The 21,822-nt window shown below is 38.5% G+C and overlaps 1 protein-coding gene across 9 annotated transcripts in view; it reads left to right on the top strand.

Annotated features, from left to right (window-relative positions):
* abcc9 (ATP-binding cassette, sub-family C (CFTR/MRP), member 9) overlaps nucleotides 1-21,822 on the top strand; it is a 54,918-nt gene that overhangs the window by 2,279 nt on the left and 30,817 nt on the right. For 6 of the 9 annotated variants that reach the window (XR_010912001.1, XR_010912002.1, XR_010912003.1 and 3 more), the window contains exons 2-19: nucleotides 387-434; nucleotides 2,383-2,578; nucleotides 4,833-4,974; nucleotides 5,079-5,200; nucleotides 5,459-5,625; nucleotides 5,811-5,912; nucleotides 6,118-6,258; nucleotides 6,428-6,613; nucleotides 9,635-9,799; nucleotides 10,550-10,705; nucleotides 10,817-10,951; nucleotides 11,128-11,290; nucleotides 11,791-11,831; nucleotides 11,996-12,138; nucleotides 12,437-12,545; nucleotides 16,015-16,122; nucleotides 19,390-19,462; nucleotides 20,888-20,993. Coding sequence is in view for 6 of the 9 variants with exons in the window: in XM_067490538.1 (XP_067346639.1) it covers nucleotides 2,431-2,578; nucleotides 4,833-4,974; nucleotides 5,079-5,200; nucleotides 5,459-5,625; nucleotides 5,811-5,912; nucleotides 6,118-6,258; nucleotides 6,428-6,613; nucleotides 9,635-9,799; nucleotides 10,550-10,705; nucleotides 10,817-10,951; nucleotides 11,128-11,290; nucleotides 11,791-11,831; nucleotides 11,996-12,138; nucleotides 12,437-12,545; nucleotides 16,015-16,122; nucleotides 19,390-19,462; nucleotides 20,888-20,993 (2,207 nt within the window). In the remaining 3 variants the exon portion in view is untranslated. Of the gene's footprint in view, nucleotides 1-227; nucleotides 435-1,152; nucleotides 1,313-2,382; nucleotides 2,579-4,832; nucleotides 4,975-5,078; nucleotides 5,201-5,458; nucleotides 5,626-5,810; nucleotides 5,913-6,117; nucleotides 6,259-6,427; nucleotides 6,614-9,634; nucleotides 9,800-10,549; nucleotides 10,706-10,816; nucleotides 10,952-11,127; nucleotides 11,291-11,790; nucleotides 11,832-11,995; nucleotides 12,139-12,436; nucleotides 12,546-16,014; nucleotides 16,123-19,389; nucleotides 19,463-20,887; nucleotides 20,994-21,822 lie in introns of those variants that run through there. The other 3 variants (XM_067490540.1, XM_067490541.1, XM_067490539.1) reach the window with 3 other exon arrangements.

Raw genomic sequence — 21,822 nt, 5'->3', positions numbered from 1 at the left:
TAAAAATGCATGAATTTGCCCCGGGATGTACCAAATGTTTAATCTGACCCTCAAAGCCCCTCTGGTTTCATGTACATATTTATTGATAACCTGTAATAAGTATTTCTTAACACACAATAATTCCTATACCTTTTTAGTGAGCAAAAGAAAGCAGCTTTACGCATTCATTCTTCAATTCAATCTTTTATTTTTGAAGGCTGCTACCGGAAGTCCTGTGCTGCCCTCTGTAGCTTTCCTCTCCTGCAGACAGTAGTATGCAGAGCAGCTGATGCTGTTACGGGGCTAAAAATAATCAACTTTTTCTCTCTAGCTCTGACTGTATTTTCTTTCTTTTTTTTCTGTCCTTCCCTCCCCTCGTCTGTTTTCTTACTTTTTAAAAAATCCAGGCATCAGGGATGAGACAGCGGCAGTGAGGATTAGTACTTTTCTGTGAGGTAGGTCCATTTTTAGTTGGTTCTTATGATGAAAGCAACGTTGTCTTACTTCAGTGACTCAATTTAACCTTAGTGGACATGAGCTGAATATGATTTCAATTGCCAGTTAGTTGGCTTAGTATTTGACATGAACTTTTATGTTTTTATTATTATTATTATTTTTTTAATGGAGCAAACAGTTTGAGAGTGAATTGGCTTTTACTTCATATTTAATTACTTAGTAGTAGATATTAGGCTGTCAACTATATAACTAAATAGGCAGGTTTGGGGCAAAATGTTTTTTTGTTTCCACAATTACATCTACTATTATCAACTGTACTCCCAGCTATACGCATGGAGAATATTTCACACAAAATATCAAATCAATAATAATATAGATCACGTGATAATTTCAACTAAATGCAAATAGTGGTAAATAGTATCCTTACAGAGTAAATGCTGATTCTGGCCGTTATCTTGGATTGAACTGTTGTAAACCCATTTTGGCAACAGAATAAGTGTATAATCTGTGTGCAGAAAGTTTGTCATTGAAAGATCAGCCATGTTTGAATTTCTTTTTTTGGGGGGGGGGGGGGGGGGGGGGGGGCTAGGTCGTAAAAAGTGGTAAAATACTACATTACTATAAATGGTCTGCACTTACTACTACTTGCGCTTTTCTACCTATTGCCACTCAAAGCACTTTGCCCTGCTTCTCATTCACACTCACAATCACGCACAGCTGGCCAACACTCACCGGGAGCAACTAAGCTAGTGCTCAGTGTCTTGCTCAAGGACACTTCGACATGTGACCAGAGGAGCCGGGGATTGAACCAACAACTGCGAGATTGGTGGACAACCGCTTTACCTTCCTGCGCCACAGGATTGCTGAAAGATTGACAGTAGGGAGTAATAACACAAAAAAAGTCTGTTTGTTACTTTTAGTTCCTTTGGGGAAAGTTCTAGGCTACTTCATGTCAGAACTTTCACAGTTAGCAGTGAACAAGTTCAGGACCACAACTAAATGCTAGTTTCATTATCCGCTAATTAGTTAGTCTTAGCTGACCGAAACCCAAAGAGCTTGAGTTTAAGAAGCTGGAATAAGCAAATACTTGGCAATTTGGCTTGAGAAGTTAGCGAAGTGATTGTTAAAGTAGCTGCCAAGTGATTTTCATGCAAACCTAGCGTTAAAGCTAGTGCTAGCATGAGTCTCTAATTCAGTCTGCTCACACTCCGCTAGTGTCTACTACTGAAACTTTTTAGAATACTGCAGAACTTCCTTTTTTAGCATGAACTTTTTGAAATTCTGTAATCAGACAGCAGGATGAAAAAAAAAATAGTTGAAAAGAATTATTCATGTCTGCACTGTGTCCTTCCCAGTCTACATGATAAGGAACTATTCGAACTAGTGTTTGTGTCTGTGCGCAGAGGGTTTTATCATTCATTTTATGATTAAATCTTTTTGAAACTATGTGAATGAAGGATGTTTTTTTGCTGTTCAAAATGCCTAATTGAGTGGTAAATTATTGCACTAGTTGTGGGTCAGTATTTTAACTTTCAGCTCTAAACAGTAAAAAGAACAACCTGAACCTTAAAGTCATAGCATCATTCTTAATGACTCTTCCATAATGGACAGTTGGGCTGCAATAATTTAACATTAATGCATCATAGGCCGGTGGGTATGTAGCTGGGCAGTGCTCCTGAAATAGCTCTCATTCCAGACACTGGCCTTCATCTGTGTTTCTGTGTGTGTGTGTGTGTGTGTGTGTGTGCATTTTAAAGTGCAACATGCCCTGAAAATGTCTGACTGAGCCTCTGCAGCTTAATCCGAAGTCGGTGTGGCACAAACAACTGTTTATCATGACAAAGTTTTCATATAACCTGGGGCAGTTTGTATTCACGGATTCTGTGATGAATAATACGAGGTTAATTTGTGTCTGTCTTTTTTTTTAATAGTTCTTTTTAATTACAGATTATTACAGATTGACTCGGGGTTTGTGTGGAGCTGTCCTGTGGTGGCATGGCCTTGTCGTTTTGCGGCAGCGAAAACAATAGAAATGCCTACAGCGTGGACGACGGCGTGCTGAACAATGGCTGTTTCGTTGACGCCCTCAACCTGGTTCCTCATGTCTTCTTGCTCTTCATCACTTTTCCCATCCTCTTCATCGGTAGGTGATGGACCGTGGACAAATCATAAAGACAGATTTATGTTTGATGAGATGCTTACTTGTGTTTAATGCATGGCTCTAGGAAACTTGGTGGCCTGAACATGACTCTGCTCTTAGGTGGTGGAGGCTGGGACGAGCCCCAGCACAATGTGAAAAGATGTAAAGAGCTCGGCAGTCAAGCAAATGTTTATTATCATTAAGTAAAATACATTTCCTAACTACTAAAAGAGCATTTATGCACAAAATAACCAGCTGGAATAACCATGTCTTTTTGGCTCATTCATCAAATCAAATACTTGAGAAATTAGCAAATGCCACCACATTGTTTCAAACTAAATCCAATATCATCCCAATGAACCTACACATTCAGAGATAATAAAGTGATAAGGTATATATTAACAAAATGTCAGAATATTTGATGCTTTCTTTTGTTTTTTTGCCACAATTGCCAGGCTTTGATGATGAGATTGGATGGATTCAGGAGAACTGATTCTCTTTGTAGGGTGATAAAATAAAATTACCATTATAGGTTTGTGTCAACTTGGAGCATGTCGGTAGCTAAATCGTAAGACTGCGTGCCATTTGACCACAACCTTTCTGATTTTATTCCACCTGGAGGCCTTTTGTTTGTGTCAAACCCTTCCTCTCTGTGTGGGAAAAATGCCAATATTTATTTATTTTTTTGCACTTGTGGTGTCTTTGTCCTCTGAAACATTTTACCTGATAATGTTACATCAATTGCAGTACTTTGAATCTCTGAGTTAGACTTATATGCTTATTATTACTTCAAGTAGTGAGAAGCAAGTGCTTTGTAAGACATGCAAAATGAAGAAAGCCTTAGCTGCACAACACATTGCTTCTAGCTTAATTAAAATTGAATGCAGAGTCAGTGTGGACACAAATTTTACAGCTGCACGAAAAAGTTTGCATGTAGTCTTTCCTGATCCTCATCAACCGTATTGGTGGCAAAGTTTATGTTGTGGATATGGCATAAATAAAAGTAAGAAAGTGCTAATTACAGATTGAATAACTTAGTTTTAGGTAGTTTTTATACATATATATATATATATATATATATATATTTAAATTTATATGCAGAAGTACTTATACATTATTATAAAAGTGGTTCAAACATGTAGGTTTGAATTAGAAATGTGTTAATTACACTCTGAGATTTTCCTTAAATCTTCTTGACAGAGCAGTAAAGACAGTGGTAAAAATAGAAGAACAGCTCCGTCACATTAGAAATTTATGATGAAGTGTTTTGGTGGTTCCCACTGAGCCGTGCCTCGGTGATTTGTAGCTCCGTTGAGGATCCGTGCCATTTGTCGAAGAAGAGCAAACGGGTTAGTGACATTCACGTCCCCCACACGCACAGACCCGCTCTTTACAGCACGTTCTTGTTACCAGCGTGAAGACTGAGCGGCTCTGACGAGTAGTTAAGATGAGATTACAACAGTTCAGTGGTCCAGTGGGGGCTGGACTGTTGCTGCAGGAAACAGTAAAACACACTGTAAACAAAACTGCTAATAAAGCAGAATATAAACAAAGTGCTCAAAATAAAATAGAATATCGAGTGGTTCTGTTGTTTAATAATCATAATATACTTTGTTTCTGCCTTGTTATTGCTCTTTTATTTTGCAGAGAATAGCTTTTGTTGAATGTCTGGTTTGTAATCCGTTTTGTGTCTCTCTGTGTGTGTACACCAGTTATGGGAATGGTCCTGACCACAAGCCCAGAGTCTGCTCCCTGGGGACTCACTAATTGATGCTTCCTGGTTATAGTTTTTATGATATTTGTCCCCTGAGCCTCTAAAATGGCTAAGAAACAAGTAGAATAAAAATGACTGAGCTTTTCACAAAAACATACATTTGAATTCAATTGCCAGACACACTGTCCTGTTGCACGTCTTGTCAAGTGTATTAGTGTTAGAATTTGCAGTTGCCTAGGTGTCGACATTTAGTTTTTTCATGTTGGAAACTATTTTGATCATCAGTTAAAAGTCTGTTTTGGAGCAAAAAGGACACAATTGTAGTAGTTTTACCTTTTCAAATGTGGCAATTTGCAGCCTAAGATTATAATAAATAGTGTTTCTAAATCAGCATAGGAACTTAATAATGCAATTACCTGATCCTGCCTTTTCCTTTTCCAATACAAGTTGCATTTGTATAAAAATGTTTGATTTAAGGAAAGTTCAATTTCATCATAACATTACCCTCTGTTTAATCAGTTTCTACCTCTGCGTGTCTTTCAGGTTGGGGAAGTCAAAGCTCTAAGGTGCAGATCCACCATAATACATGGCTTCACTTTCCCGGCCATGACCTGAGGTGGATCCTCACCTTCTCACTACTGTTTGTCCATGTCTGCGAGTTTGCAGAGGGCATTGTCTCTAACAAGTGAGACAGTTTTTGTTTTGTTTAAAAAAAAAAAATGTTAATGGAATCTGTGTTGTTACCAAATTTGCACAGTGTTATAGTTTTCTCTTTGCCTCTCAATGTAGGATGATGGAAACTAACCACCTCCATCTTTACATGCCAGCATTCATGGGTTTTGTAGCAGCAACAACGTCAGTGGTTTACTACCACAACATAGAGACATCCAACTTTCCCAAACTGCTGCTGGGTAAGTCTCAACACTGGGGCCACTGGGTGGGTTGGTCCTCATCTCATTTCTTTAATGCATTTAAAAGAACACTACTTTAAAATCACACATGTTGGCACTGGTGAGATGAAAGAATTGCACTGTTGCTACAAACTGCTCAGGCATATTCACAGGGTGCAAATTAGGCCACTTAATGGAATCTATGGTGTCAGCACAGCAAACCTTCAAAGCAACAACCTGGTAGTATTACATACAATAACGTTTTCTCCTGCATCACAGTCCTTTTCATCTACTGGGTGCTGGCATTCATCACAAAGTCCATTAAGCTTTGGAAGTATACAGAGTACAATGTTGGACCACAGCACCTGAGGTTCTGTATCACAGCCCTGTTGGTCATCCTGTATGGGCTACTGATGGCTGTGGAGATCAACGTCATAAGAGTCAGGGTGAGTCATCAGAACATTACAGTAAATCACTCATAGCATGTTTAATTGAGCAAGAAATTGGAAGAAGAAAAACATCCATTAATAAACCTTTTAGATGCTTTAGCTGTATTATTCTGAGTATCAGACAAGACATGGCTCAGATGTTATTAACTATTCATACGTGAATTCTTCTTTTCTCCCTTTAGAGATACGTGTTCTTTGCAAACCCCCAAAAGGTGAAACCGCCGGAGGATTTACAGGATTTGGGGGTTCGCTTTCTGCAGCCATTTGTCAACCTGCTCTCCAAGGTAAACCCGAAACAAACTGTAATTCGAGCATTTTTTCATTACTGAGCAAAAAAATTTTAAAATACAGTTTTCCTTTTTAATATCTAAACCACAAGCTCACCTTTTATGTACACATAACATCTAAGCTTTTACTATTCGTTGTGACAGACTACATTAGAGCAGTAATTGGCACAGACAATTGCACAAACTCTTGGCACCTTTTTAGGCAACATATTGGTGGATGAATCCTCTCATCATTGGAGCCCACAAGAGGCCAATAGAGCTGAAAAAGATTGGCAAGCTGCCCATCGCCATGCGAGCCCTCACCAACTACCTACGGCTCAAAGATGCCTATGAAGATCAGAGGGTGAGCAGATGGTTTCAACCTGATTTAACACTAATGCGGTGTTCCAGCTTTGTGTTTTCACTGCTATGTTTAAAGTTTCCGGCCATTCCGTCCTTTGAGAGGAAAAATAATTGTCTGTAATTGTGTGCTTTTATTCATTTATCTTGGTTTTATCACTTTCTCTACACAGACAGCAGAGGATCCAGATCGCTCGCCGTCAATCTGGCGCTCCATGTATCGAGCGTTTGGCCGTCCCATCCTGCTCAGTAGCACCTTCAGGTACCTGGCAGACCTGCTGAGCTTTGCTGGGCCGCTCTGCATCTATGAGATTTTAAAGTACCTGAAGGCTAACGATGAAGTTGCCAAAACAGACCAGGTGGGTGCATGAGCCAGCGTGAGCTGGACGGGGACGGATGACTGTGTAGATTGGCTGTGTTGTCCTGTTGTACAGACAAAAGCCGGGCTCAAGCCTGGATGTCCCATTCTGACGCCAACAGCTGATGTAGCCAGCACCGCATGAGAGTCGTGTGAACAGACGACATCATGTCTTTAGAGAAATCAGGTTGGAAATATAAAGCGATGTTTGGGCACGACTGATGTCACTTCAGGCAGCAACGGGACCCAAGTCTGGTTTAAGTGTTTACATAAGATGATTTTATCAGAGGATAAGTGAAAATTAGTATAACATCATGTGTCGGCTGCACTTGACAAACACGATGTGGCTCTGCCTGTCAGTGATGTTGGGTGGTCCAGCCAACCAATGTATGACTCACTCCCAGTGTGAAGTCACGAAGGCGTTGGTCACAGTCATCTTGTCACCACCAGTACATTAGTGTTCGTGTGCAAAGGTTGTTGTATCTGATGTGTTAATGATGCACTGGGGCTGACATGATACTACGCATACATTTACATCCATTGCTTTTACACACACACACTTTTACACATGTAATGATGCTTGTTGACACATTGCTGATCCAAACCTGACTTTAACCATGAGAACTGAAAACTCTGCTCTGCTATAGTCTTTAGATTCCATCGCTGCTACTCGTTTTCACATGTTTAATATTTACAACTGACAGGCGAGAAGAACTACAGTAATCTTTATCTTGGTTTGCTTTGTTTTTACCTCCTTATTTTACCTAAATTTCCATTTGCAGACCATGTTGTCCACGCCTCTCAATCCAGGATCTCAACTTTTAATCTGAGCTTTGTTCGTCATTTTTTGCCCATTTTGTTCTATTTATTGTATTTTGCCCTGCTAATGCATTGTTTTTGCACATAAGCAGTAGTTTCTGTCCTCACCGGATTTGAGGTTTTGTCTGTCAGTCCTGTCCACTAAATTCCTTAGTCGGCAGTTGGAGGGTGCTTCCAGGCTGTCAGAGACTACAAATCTGTGACAGTTGGTGGAAAATAATGCGTAGATGTAAACTCTCCAGTTATTTAAAGTCTTAGCTAGTCTTCAGGTGCATCTCTCATCAGCTTAACTGTGCAGTGGATCAATGAGGATTTTACTGTCCATTTAGTTATACTACAGTCACAAGGGTTTACTACTTGTATCAATACTCTGTACTCTCAAATACTTGTATATAAGTATTTGTACTTAGGCTTGGGTATAAATGTGGTATTAGGATATTCCTAAAAAATATTCTTACCTTCATAGATGTACTCACTTTTCAAAAATGTCCTCTCTTTCTAAGAATCTTCTTAATTGCCCCAAACATCACCAATGTGTATGAACTTCTCTTTCACAAAATGTTCTCAATGTTCAGATGAAAGGTCTGAGCTGAGCTTCTATTTAATCTCAAGTATAAGTATTAAAAAACTGGCTTGTTATTTATCTAAAAGCAGAGCTATTCTTATTATCTTCCTAAAAGTGGATGTTTTTGGAAATACATGGATTTTGCATCATTGTGGTAATATGAAATGTGGCAAAGGAATTTTGCTTTACAATGTTGTAGTCAAAGTGTAAAATGTGAGTTTTTTTTTGATTAATCAATTAAAGTGTATAACTCATCAGAAAATGTTAGGAAACATATATACTACTACTGCAGTGAACCCACAATGATGTATTTAAATTCCTTGTTATTGATTTTAATGGATTTTGCCCTTTAAAGCAAATCCTTCCCTTTTGAACATGACAAAAGCAGATTTGAGGTACTTTAGCTTTATGATTAATCAATGTTTAATATTATTTTTAACTCATTTTGGGTGTAATTGTTTAATTGACTAATTGCCACATTAGTTTTTTGCCATTAATCATAAATTTCTTCTCAAGTGCTCACAAATCAACATCAACTATTAGAGCGCAATAATACAAAACAGTAATCTGGGATTTGCCTATGACAGCACAATACAGATGATGTAACTGGCAGAGAAAAGGCAGACACTGTTACACAGTCCATTTGGCAAAGGAAGAGACATTGGCAGAGCTAATCACACACACTGGCTCCTCTTAAATCCATGCCAGCTTCCTCCAAAGGTCATAATACAGAGAGAACTGGTGGGAGAAGCTGAACAGATGCTTTTGTAATGACAATATTTTCATTCGGCCCATTTGGATAAATGTTGTTATATTCAGTGTTGAAGGTGAGCCGTTGCCAGGTCCATGCTCCCTGGTAAAGTGGGTATTAATGGGCAGCAGAGATAGAGAGCAGAGCAGGGCTGCATTTCTGAGTGACATGGAAAATTCTCCACTCACTTCACACTTTCAGTTTAATGCACAGAGAAGGTCTGCTTAGGATCAAGTGAGATTTCTTAATTCTACAGTGTGCATGTATGTATGGGATTTCATTCTTTTTCATTCATATGTGTGGTATGTGTACGTATATAGAAATGATGCCTAAAGAATCCTTTTGTCACAGTGTACCACTTGAACTTTATGTCAGAATATTGATGGAGGCGGCGCCTGTAGGTCGAGGACCACGGTAAATTGCTCTCTTTGGAGTAGGAGTGAATCAGACCCCCAAGTGAGAGACTTCAAGAATCATGAGTGAGGGTAAAATGGTTCAGCAGTTCAGCAGTTGTTACATTGTAGAGGTAAAAGAGGGAGTAGAGCCGCTATTCATTCGCCTCAAAAGGAGTCAGTCAAGGTGTTGGAGGTGGCATTTAATCAGGATGCTTCCTGGGTGCCTCCAATGGCATGTTCAACTGGTAGGGGGTCTCGGGGTACCCAGAACACTCGGGAGAGATTTCATTTGGACATACGATGTGGTTTCATTCAGTAATTAACCCGATATGCAAACACTTGTTCTGTTGAATGCGTACATGACAGGGACAACAAATATATTTTTATATTACAGTGGCCGAAACATAGATCAGTTTGACCTCACTTACATTGTGCAACCTGCAAAGAAAACATTTTCCAACTCTAATGAATTACCTGTGTGTGTGTTTGCAGGATATCTATTTCGGGGTTCACTTCATGTCCTCCACGAAGCTGCTCCAGAACACTTCGGTCCTGGCTGTTCTTCTCTTCCTGGCTTTAATCCTGCAGAGGACCTTTCTGCAGGCCTCCTACTATGTCACCATAGAGACAGGCATCAACCTGCGAGGAGCCCTGCTGGTGAGTGAACAATGATGGAAAGTTAAATTCAGACAGTTTGGTTTCACACTGACTTGTTGCTCTAAAACGTTTTGTGTTTGAGGCTACAGTATGTTGCACAAAACGTTGTGCAGCATGAAATATGAAAAAAACATTTCAGTTTTTAAGACAACCACACGAGCACCAAGAATTTCCCTATTTAGAAGGTTAAAAATCCACAAAGGTTGTGTAAATAAATTTGAACAAAAAACTATGTATTCTACACATTTTAGTTTTATCATCAATAAATTATTTTAGATGAATCCATTAGTGATATAAATCCTCAAGTGTTTAGATCACCACCCATTAAAACCCCAGGATACTATAGTTACTGCTGTATATATTTATAAAAACCTGTTGGAAATGTGCTGGATTATATTGAGTTCAGGTCCAATCGCCTCATGGAAAACCAGTGTTTGACTCAGTGTACTGAACCAAAATGTCTTCTTAAACCTACCTGACAGTGAGAAGCTGAGATATTTCTTATTAAAAAGCAACATTAGAAATCCCCCCAAATTCCTATGGTGTCAGCAGGAATGTGTACATAGTACAGAGTGTTAAAAAGTAAAGTAATAAAAACACAAAATCCTGACAATTTGATGGGTTTTCTGCTCTCCTAAATGTGTACTTGGACAACATTTAATATTATTAAGGAATAAATAGTTTGTATTGGTATTAAACACCAAAGCCGTGTTAGTATCAAGTATATTTTATATTTGTGTTTAACACCAGGCGATGATTTACAACAAAATCCTGCGTCTGTCCACCTCCAACATGTCCATGGGGGAGATGACGCTGGGGCAGATCAACAACTTAGTGGCCATAGAAACCAATCAGCTGATGTGGTTTCTGTTCCTCTGCCCCAACCTGTGGGCCATGCCTGTGCAGGTTGGAGAAACTACACTTCCATCACACTTTTCTTAAGTGCTCTTTAAGGCTATACATCTACCATAGTGACGTTTTAGTAATGACTTGTTTCTCACCCTGTTTTATTTGCAGATTGTGATGGGAGTGATCCTGCTGTACTATTTTATAGGCTGGAGTGCCTTGGTTGGAGCATCTGTCATAGTTCTGCTGGCTCCCATCCAATACCTCATAGCAACAAAGCTGGCAGACACACAAAAAAACACACTAGTAAGCAGTATGCTTATGTAATAGTTTTGTTTTCATATTGTTCAGATGGTTTTTGATTAACGTCATGATGTAAACCCATTGCTTGACCACAGTTGATAACTGTTTTTTCTTCTTGGATACAGTAGATAATTGCATTATACTGGACAAATAATTAGCATCCGCGTTGTCTCTCCCAGGAGCACTCTACAGATCGTCTTAAAAAGACCACAGAGATCTTAAAGGGCATTAAGTTGCTGAAGCTGTACGCCTGGGAGAATATCTTCTGTGACAGTGTGGAGGAGACCAGAGGCAAAGAACTCACCAGCCTCAAGACCTTTGCTTTGTACACATCAATGTCCAGTAAGACGAAGACAAAATTTGTGATATGTGAATTATGTCAGTTCAATTTGTGTAGAACATGGACTCCTCCCAGATTATCTCATTGGCTAAAACACGAACTGTTCTGTTGTGTGTCAAACCGGTTGCTCATTGGGTAGAGCATTGGGTTGGGATACAGAAGGCCGTGGGTTTGAATCCCGACGGGACGGGTCCTGAGCCTGGGTAAAAATGTGAGGGTTTCAGGAGGAAGGGCATCTGGTATAAAAACTCATGCCACAATCAACATGCTGAACATGTTTCGCTGTGGCGACCCCTGAATCTACAAGCTGAAAATCAGACATGCATTCAGTATTGGTCAAGACAAATTATTTTGCAGAAAACAACAAATAATTTTTCTCAAAATCAAGTTCATAGATTTCCAAACTTTAAACAGGACTTGAAGTATATTGTAAAACCTTAACATTGCTGTATGTACTTGCTTTGCTCAAAGACCTGTACTAAAACCTGTTGTCTTTCTGCAGTTTTCATGAATGCTGCTATCCCCATTGCTGCCGTTCTTGCGGTAAGACATTTTTGCCACCACTGTAGAAGCAAGACAATAATTTAAACATTTTTTAACATCTTTGAAATGTTTAATGTCCTTTTCCTGTATTATTAATCTTGGTAGGATTTGTGAATATGCATAACTGTTGCATGATTGCTAACATTTAAAATCGTGTCTTGTAGACGTTTGTGACGCATCACTTCATCAAGAAAACTGGTCCAAGTCCTTCTGAGGCATTCGCAGCCCTGGCACTGTTCCACATCCTGGTCACCCCTCTCTTCCTGCTCTCCACTGTTGTCAGATTTGCTGTAAAAGCTCTTGTCAGGTGTGTGTGTGTGTGTATGTGTGCCAGAGATAGTTTACAACATATTTAAACTACTGTGTCTTATTTTGAACCCATTAATATTATGAGGAGATTAACTGCTACTGGTGAGACCAGTGGGTAAGATGTATAAATAAGGGTACATGGACCTGACTAAACACAAAGTACATGTGATTCTGCTGATAAATCTAATTAAAGGAACTTGAAGAAAATCTGATGGCAGGGAAGGGAAACTAAGTTCCTTAGGTGTTATTGGGGTTGGTATAGAATTGTTTATTTGTGTGTGTATGTGTTTTGACAGCGTCCAGAAGCTTGGTGAGTTCCTCCAGAGTGATGAAATTGGAGACGACAGCTGGAGAAACGGAGACACGTCTGTTTCTTTGGAAGCTGCAAAAAAACACCTTGGAGCTGTGAGTCTTAATGATACGATGTCAGTCAACAAAAATGCAAAATGACCATTTAGAGGGCACGAAATTGAGTACTCTTGACCTTATTGCTTATTTTTATTTATTAAGGCAAATTTATGAAGGAAGATCATTTGCAGTTACAATTCTTAGAGTCTGGGTTTTATTTTTGTCGTTTTAGCAAATATTTCTATGGTAATACTCAACTAAATACCGTTATATCTGCAGCTATCGCAACACTGGAAGCAGCAATAACACAGCAGTAATCTTTCTAAGAAGTGTAACCAAATTATTCATTGTACCAGGTCCAAATTAAGACCAACATTTATTCCCGTTTGTTATGAACTTTGTTAAAAACTAAAGTGAGAGCTTACTAGATGCTTACTTTTGACACTTTGTGACAGAATTTTATATCCTGTGCATAGAGTAGGGTTTTACACACTGGGCGGCAGTGTCCTGGGACAAGAACACTAACTTCTAAGATGGCTAGCCCCAGTTGTTGAGGTTGTTCTAGCCAGTGCCCTCTGAATGCTTGTCCCATCTCGGCAAAAATTAGGGTTGGGTCAGCAGATCATGACATCCGCTGTGGCGACCCATAACAGGAAAAAGCTGCAAAAGAAAACAAAGTAGGGTATTATTTGCACTTGTGGTTATATGTACAACACACACAGCTTGTATTTTAATTGTGAAGTAATTGATAAGACATATGTGTTATTGCACATTGTTGTGTAATTTTTGAAATACACATTTTTATCCATGTAGATCTCATAATAATATAAGTTGTAGTCAAAGTGACTGTATAGTGTCAGTGTTACTGCACAGAGGTTGTTTGTGACGAATTACGTGCGTCTTCAAAGAAGTCTTCAAAGATGGAATTGTTCTTGTCTCTGGTTGTTTTGCCGTCCAGTGTTCTGTAGCACTATCCACAGGGAATGAATTGAAACAGGTTGTGTCCAGAGTGTGAAGGGTCTCCGCTGATTCTTCCTGCTCATTTCCTCACTCTGGTGTGGTACAGTTCTTGAATAGGGGGCAGGTGGGCACCAGAATAACACTTTCTGTTTCCAACCATTTGTTGTAGAAGTACATCCTTTGTTGGTAATTAAATATGATGCAACAAAAGGGGCATTGCCCTTTTACGTATTGTGAGATTGCAATTTCTCAGGGGCTGCAAACAAACTTCCTCCTTAATGAAAGTTTCCCAGTAAATCAGTTTTATTGACTAACGGGTGTAAACAGAAATCTGATTTTTTATTTTTTTTTTAAAACCTATTATAGTTTTAGACCTTGTATCACTGAACCTGCTGTGTAGATTTTTTTTCTCTGTATCCGCATTTCAAGAATGAAGCACATGCAGTTCACAGATGTCACATTAAATGACTTCTGGCTAATGGCACATGTGCCCTTTATTTAAAAGAGATGATTTTAACAAAGCATAATGACAGTGCCAAAACATCGCTTTAAAGTGCTCCGCTTAACAGCCAGCGTTTCCTCATTTTGGATTTGGATCAATGAGATGTGCCAGTTGATACTGAACACATTCCTTCCGTGCTACTCAAGGTAACTGGTGTCATTTCCATTGTAGCAAGGGGCTGCTGTTACAGCGTGTTCAGGGCCGCTGTGTACGTCAGCTGGGATAATATCCTGATGCGCAGTACGCAACAATATCCTCCAAGGGATATTCCTGTATTTAGATGCAGTGGTGCACACTACCTGCGAGGCACTGATGAAGGTAGAAAAATAAGACAAAGGAATCAGCATTAATTAACATGTCTAGAAAATGGTTTATCCATATTTAGGTAGTAAAAAACTTTTCTGCGATTTTCTGAAGATTTTCTGCGTGCACAGTATTTAAAAGAAAATAAATTGCAGTTGGTAAGAAGTGTTATGTCTTCCTCCGGGTGTACTACAAATATACATATACAGTAGAAGATATGCGCAAACTGAGGAACATTAATGTCTATTTGAGCTAAGGCATTAACACGACATGCTACAGCATTTTTAGCTGCTTGATACAAACTTGCAGAGTTCTCAGTTTTATATATATATATATATATATATATATATATATATATATATATATATATATATATATATATATATATATACCGTTGCAACGTGTGTGTATATATATATACACACGTTGCAACGGTAGTATAACTAGCGCTTTTGTGTTTGGTTGGTTGAAAACAGTTGCTGAGCCACACTTGTGCTTTAATGTGCTAATGCTACAAGAGCCTTGTTCATTAAATGCTAATTGTTTTACATGAACTGTGAACTAAATGTAACTAAATAATCTTTGTCATTTATACACAAGAGCGACATTAATGGCAAAGACTTTGTTTACTCAACCACTAGCTCACCCATTTTATCTCAGTTGAGAGGCATTTGGGGACCATACAGATTGTAGTTCAGTTGTGTTTCCACTACTAACACCCCATTCATTTTAGAATTATTATTTATTTTTAAATAGAGCTATTTTATCATCTGGTTACATTTCCTGTACTTCTTATTATTGCAATACAAAATAAAAACAATCTATGTCAGTTTATTATGCCATGCAGCCTTATTGTGTTGGGGCTTATCAAGGAGACCAATTCTGGATACGGAGTTAGAAAATACACCCATCTCAGCCTAAAGGTTGACTATATGTGACTGCTCAGTCTGAGTTCCTAGTGAATGTGCAGACAATGACAGCTAAAATAAAACAAAGACGACAAGTCACCTTTTATTACTGCAGTGCAACGTGGAAGATAAAAAATCACGTGATGCTGTTTTTCAGCGAAAAGCACTGAGACAAATGAATGTGGCAAATATTACTAGTTGCAGCTTCGTCTTATGACAAAGGACATTTGGCAGATTTAATTGTAGCTCTGAAGTTGTGCATATAGAGCTTATGACATGACGTCACTGTGGCATTTATATGTTTTATTTGAATTGAATCATGTTTTTGTCTTTGGATTCATTTTTTTCAAGTTTTAAAAGCTGTCAGAAGTTTTACAGGACAACACCACTGACAACAAATATTCAGTCTCCAGTAAATGATTCCTGTTTATAATGTTGACTCACTTAGCTTTTACTGAGCTGCGTTGTCAGATGAAAAAACACCCCCCTTTGGTCATTGATTTGGTTATCTTGAAAGTAACTTTCACAGCATGCCTTACATAGTGTTTGAGGCTCCCTACAGTACCATAACTACAGAAGGGAAAACATTTGAAAGTATAAAAATACTAATGTGCAGTATGTTTGTATACATCAAGATCTTATGTGCAGGATAATGTGGTAGCACTGGGATCAAATTCTTCAAAGCACCATCCTCTAAATTTATATCAGAGGGAAGCCCTACATTTCTTAATTTCCCCAAGGACGTAAAGCGGATACAAAAAACTTTTAGGTTTAATAGTCAATGCTAACTTCAAATCTCTCTCTGTTCCTCTCACTCCCATCACTCCCTTGTCCTTTGGTTGTACCCTTTAAGACCAAAGCCATCAACAGGAAGCAGCCAATACGCTACCAGATGGACAACTACGAGCAGCCGCGAAGGGGACACATGAGACCTACGGAGACAGAGGATGTGGCTGTAAAGGTCAGGGTCAAAGGTCACATGTTTGGGAACGACTGGATTGGGGGTGTATGTATAGAAATGATGAATTAAGTCTCCCCGACATAAACGGCCATTATACTGGATTTAACTGTTCCATGGGCCTTTTGTGGATTCAGTATGTGAATTCATATACAGTGTGCGTGTTTACGTTCCCGTATCTGTAACTTTTGGTGTGTTTACTCAGCAAGTGTAAGATTCACATGAGAATTAGTTCACCCTGAAAAGAGCTTTTTTCAGCCACTCTGTAACTGCTGCTCTTCCTGCCTGATCCCTGCACAGTGAAGTGTTGGACCAGACAGGGTCCTCTTATCAGGGAGAGCATTTGGATACACTGTGGCTTTTCTACAATAAATACATTTATGACTGGATTGTCTGTAGAGGATTTTATCAGATAATCTAACTATAAAAAAACAAAACACTCCTCTTAGACATTAGCAAAAATATGTAGACATCCAAACATCACACCCATGTACAATAGCTGAACATGTCATGCCAATTCATGGACATTAATGTGCTGAATGGCACTGATGTCACAGGTCTGCGTAGGCTGCTTGAGTTTTTCCTCACCAGCCTGGGAAAACAATCTCTTTAAGGACATGGCATGCACAGGGGTATTGTCACACTGAAACAGGAAAGGGCCACAAACAAAACTATTGTCACAAGGAAGGAAGACCTTAATGATGTAGCAATAAGATATCCCCCTAAAAGGCCTTGTCCAGACCAGAAAAAACAGCCAAAGGCTAAAAAAGAAATTAAAAATGGGGCAGAAAGGCAGCAGCATATAAAGCAATCTTGCACCTGATGTGGTCATCATGTGGTACACAATAGAGTACAGTGGGTTTTCCACTTTCAAATGGTAAATAGCCTGCACTTTTATAGCACTTCGACCTATTGGTGCTCAAAGCGCTGCTTATCATTTACCCATTCGCACACACACTCACACACACACACCGGTGATGGAGCTGCAATGCTGCGATGCAGCTGGCTAACGCTCACCGGGACCAACCAATTTGGGGTTCAGTGTCTTGCTCAAGGACACTTTGACACTGGAGGAGCTGGGGATCGAACCAACAGCTCGGGGATGGTGGACTTAATATCCCGCTCTATCTCCTGTGCCACAGTCCCCCCACAGTTTCAAAGAACTGTATTGGTTTTGTTTGGTTTGTTTGTTTTTTTCACATATTCACCCTTAGGCTTCTTTTCCTCTTTTCAGATCACTTGTTTATTTCTTTTAAAAAAAATCTTATCCACTCTTAGAAACCTTTTATCATAGTAACCATATTCCCAATATGTTTTTTTGATGCATTGATTTAAATGCGATTGTTATGCTTGTCTACTCTGATTAATCGAGAAATGTAGTTGGTTATCTGTTTGATATAAAAACTCCATAACCACCAAATCTACACTGCAGCCTTCATATGAGGTACTTGTTCTCAACATTTAAAAATTACTGAAAACAATCAAACATATGTACCATTATACATCCCTTTTTCTTCTTGGTTATTTAAATCATCATCTAGAATAAATAGGTTAAAGTACGTTCATTTTAAAATATTTGTTTACAAAAGAAATAAGATGTTCCTGCCTCTAGATGCTTTTTGGAATCTGTGTCATGGGGAGAAGGGAAGAGCGGTGGGATCGCTGGGGGGATTGTTAGATAAAATAAACATAAAATAAACAAATAAATGCAACAGATGGGAGGAATGGAAACCATCCTAGCAGGAAGTAGGGTGATAGATCAGAAAACAGGGATTAGCTACAAAGGCCTGTTATATGTTTCTGTGTTGTAGGACAGTGGTCTGGAACATTTAATGGTAGATGGTTCACATTTTCAGCTGAACATGACACTTTCATCATTTAGGTGGAATTTTCTGACTTAACTTTCATTTGCATCAACAGTAGATGTTAAAGATGTCCATTTGTTGTCTTCAACTATTGTATTATTTTTCAGTCAGAAAATTATGTATTAGTGTAAAGCTGTACTCTTTAATGATTTGACCGGGATTTGATATCACTGATACAGTTTATAAAAATCAAACAGCTAAATAAATTTTTACTGGATTATAGGGCTGCTGGTTTTTTTTTTTTTTGAGCTGAAAGTTGAAAGATAAATCGGACAGCATATTTTTTTTAAGCAGGGTATTTTATTTTGAAAGTATATCTGGAGCAGATTGTACATGATGGCTGGTTCCAGTGGTTGTCCCAGTAAGCCAGACTATTCTACATATACATAGTGTTTATGCAGCCACTGTTAATGCTATTAGTTACACTTGTGTTTGGGTCCCATAGTATCTGTGTATGCTGAATGGATATATAAACCTGGCTTTCATCAGCATAAAGATTGAAATGTGTTTGCAATGTACAACAGTGCTCCGCTTGCTTAGTCAACATTTATCATCTGTAAACGCAGTTTGAATTCCATTAACCTGTAAAAAAGTTCCACTTAAATAAAGTTGAATAACTGCTGATTCAATTTAAGACAATTAGCTTTAAAACATCAACAATGCAGTGAATCTTTAGTAAAGAAAGCTGTGGGATTTGCATGTTCTGTCCATGCCTATGTGGGTTTCCTGGAGGTGCTCTAAACATACTTGGTGACTTTATATTGCTTGGAGGTGTGAACAGAGTGATTACCTTTACCCTTTTTTTTAGCTTGTATCATGTATATTGTTTTGTAAGTGCACACAGCATATTTCGTTTGCCCGTTCATCAACTTAAATTGTTAACATTCACAAGAGCTGATTTAAACCAGATTTTGACATTTTAAGCAGCAGATAGTTAGTTACTGGTAATTTTGAGTAAAGGAAAATAGTGTTTTGGTAATTGATCGTTTGTGTTTTAGTTGTCAGCTCTCACCAAATTCGACTCTATGAAACCTGAGAAATGTGCCACAGGACATTTGGTTTGGAGTCTCTGATACAATGAGCACAGTATGTGTTCCTGCTTGTGTAATGCAGTCATCTCAGCAGTGTTTACTGCAGTGAACCCACTGTTAGGGTTTCTGAAACTCTGGGTCAGGGCATAAAATGGGTCATGTGCTCCACTCTCTTGGGTCTTCAAATAACATGAAACCAGCATGTAATCATCTCTTGCATATTGGCAATTTACTGAAAGACCTGCGCTAAGAATAAATCACTGTCTAATATTATTTATACTTTTTTTATTTATTTCTGTGACAAATTTTAACTCTGTGTTATGGCAGATATTTTTTGCATCACGTGTCTTTTATGTTTCTCTGTTTTCGTTCAGGTGAGCAATGGATTCTTCACCTGGGGAAGCAACCTGCCGACACTGTCAGGCATCAACATCCGCATCCCCACAGGTAGGAATAATCATTCCTCAGACAGAAAATCACTTGCTGTTTTGTGAAGTTTAGATTTAATATCATAATTTAAATAAACATTTAAAAAGTTAGCAGTACCATCTATTACAATATGATTGTAAAGTTATTTCCTTTGACTACCTAAATATTTTTCCTAAGCTCTAAAAACTTTGATCAATTATAACTTGGTAGTAATGTTAATAATTCTGTCTCTGTTAGTGGGATAAATAGTCAATTTCAGTCGTACACACTCATAGTCAAGCATTTAAAATGTGAATGAAACAGCTGCTATCAAAGCAGTGCAGTAATGCTGCAGGATGTCGCCTAAATACCAAGTGTCAGGAGACCAGGTCATGTTCAGGGAGCTGCCAACAGATGGACAGTGTAGTGAAACACGCACACAGACACACACGCACTTGCATCTTCCCCTGGGAAGTGACTCGCTTGCTATCCAAGTCATGCTACTACTAAGACAGACAGGATTTGTTGATCTGCCAAGTGCTGGTGCAATGTCATTTGGAGCGGCTGAAGTGTGTTTGTGTGTGTGTGTGTGTGTGTGTGTGTGTGCTTCCTCCTCCAGTTAAGTCTTAATTGAGGACATTTTCTCTGGTCTCCAACTATTGTAAAGACATGGATTTAGAGTGAAGTCAGACTTAAAGTAGGGTTAAGTTCAAGGTTGACTGTAGGCGGGCAGTGCTGACGGTTAAATTTAGGAGTTAAGGAATGGATGAAGTCGCAGGGGGGATCAGTTTTCCAGAACCAATATAAGGGCTCTGTTTTAGCTGAGCTTGTATAAGTACATGTGAAATGTTACATGATCTCTACTTTCTGTACCTAATTTTCTTTTCAAAGAGGTTAAGAAGTGTTGTGTTGAGGAGTAACAGTCTGTAGCAGGGTTATTCAACCTTGTGATACTAGTGGCCACACATTTAGGTCTCAGAATTCTCACAACCCTATCTGGCTTGGCAGGATGTCATGTGCATACGAGTGTGACATGGTCATGTACTTTGCTTTCAAAAAAACATGACTGCATGCTCGCGTCTATACAAATTCTACATGATCCACAGAACCATCAGGCTCACACATTTCAATTAGTGTGGCACATTTAGTAAGTGATTTAATAAGGCTTTAAGGAAATAGTTTCAGAAATGTATATGTGTGTATGTATGTTGTCTACCAGTTTTACCCCCAATAGTCGTAAAAATATAATATAAACAGTTGGGGAAAGGTGAGGTGAAAATCCATCCCTTGCAGTTGGTACTTAGAACCAAATGTTGAGAAAACTCGCCAATAGAGAACATCAAATAAATTATGTTTTTATAAAATTACCAGACCTGAAAAAATAATTAACAGTCCACCTTAATTATATTATCTGAACACTACAAATTTAACACCCCTTCTCTTTTTTTTTTTTCATCTGTGTAGGTCAGCTGATAATGATTGTGGGCCAGGTGGGTTGTGGGAAATCTTCGCTGCTTCTGGCGATGCTCGGTGAGATGCAGACCATTGAAGGAAGAGTCCTCTGGAGCAAGTAAGAAGTTACAGCACACTATAAAACAGACAATATCCGACATCCGATTTAGGAATTTGCTCCAATCAGGTCATAATCATACTTTTGTACTGGTATCTGAAAGGTTTCACTGACTTGACCCCATTCACATTCCTAAACACATTTCTTACTTTCAAATCTTATTAACAAAAATGATAAAAGTGTCCTGTAAACTAAACGTTAAAAAAAATAAATACAATATTGCCGATTGTCGGTAAACACAGAATAAGGCAACTGCACAGCTTGGACAACTATAAATGCCATGATGTCAAAAGAATGTGAAGCAGTATTTTGTACACAGAGAAATGACTCTGAAAAGAACAAATCATCTATCCGTTACTGTATCATCAAATATCAAGAAACAGTTTTCTTTTCTGATGGTCACAAAAATGAACATTTGGTTTATTACATCAATTAATTCATCTGAGTAGACTTTCATTTATAAAATAACAGAAAATAAGTCGTGGTCATATTTTAATACACTTTAATCATCAGTTGAATGATGTAACTGCTGTTGAAAAGCTAAGATGCAGGGATTCTATTAAACTGGCTCTTATACTGAAAGTGTCACATCTTCACTATCAGAATCGTTATGGTATTATAGTTTATTTCCATGGCATCGGACATACATTTAAAAAAAAAGAACTTCACACTCACTCCACATTGGAAAAGGACAATTTGTTAACATCACTGAATCAGTACCGTGGTGAATATTGTCATGATTCATCCTGAGGGTAATTTTATATAAAATAATAACTGTGACCTGTCTGAAATGACTATCACTCTTATTGATTTGATTTTTACTGCATAA

This window comes from Channa argus, chromosome 21 (assembly GCF_033026475.1).
Source record: "Channa argus isolate prfri chromosome 21, Channa argus male v1.0, whole genome shotgun sequence".
NCBI classification, from domain to species: domain Eukaryota; kingdom Metazoa; phylum Chordata; class Actinopteri; order Anabantiformes; family Channidae; genus Channa; species Channa argus.
Note: the sequence above shows the minus strand (reverse complement) of the source record. Positions and strands in the feature narration are given on the sequence as shown.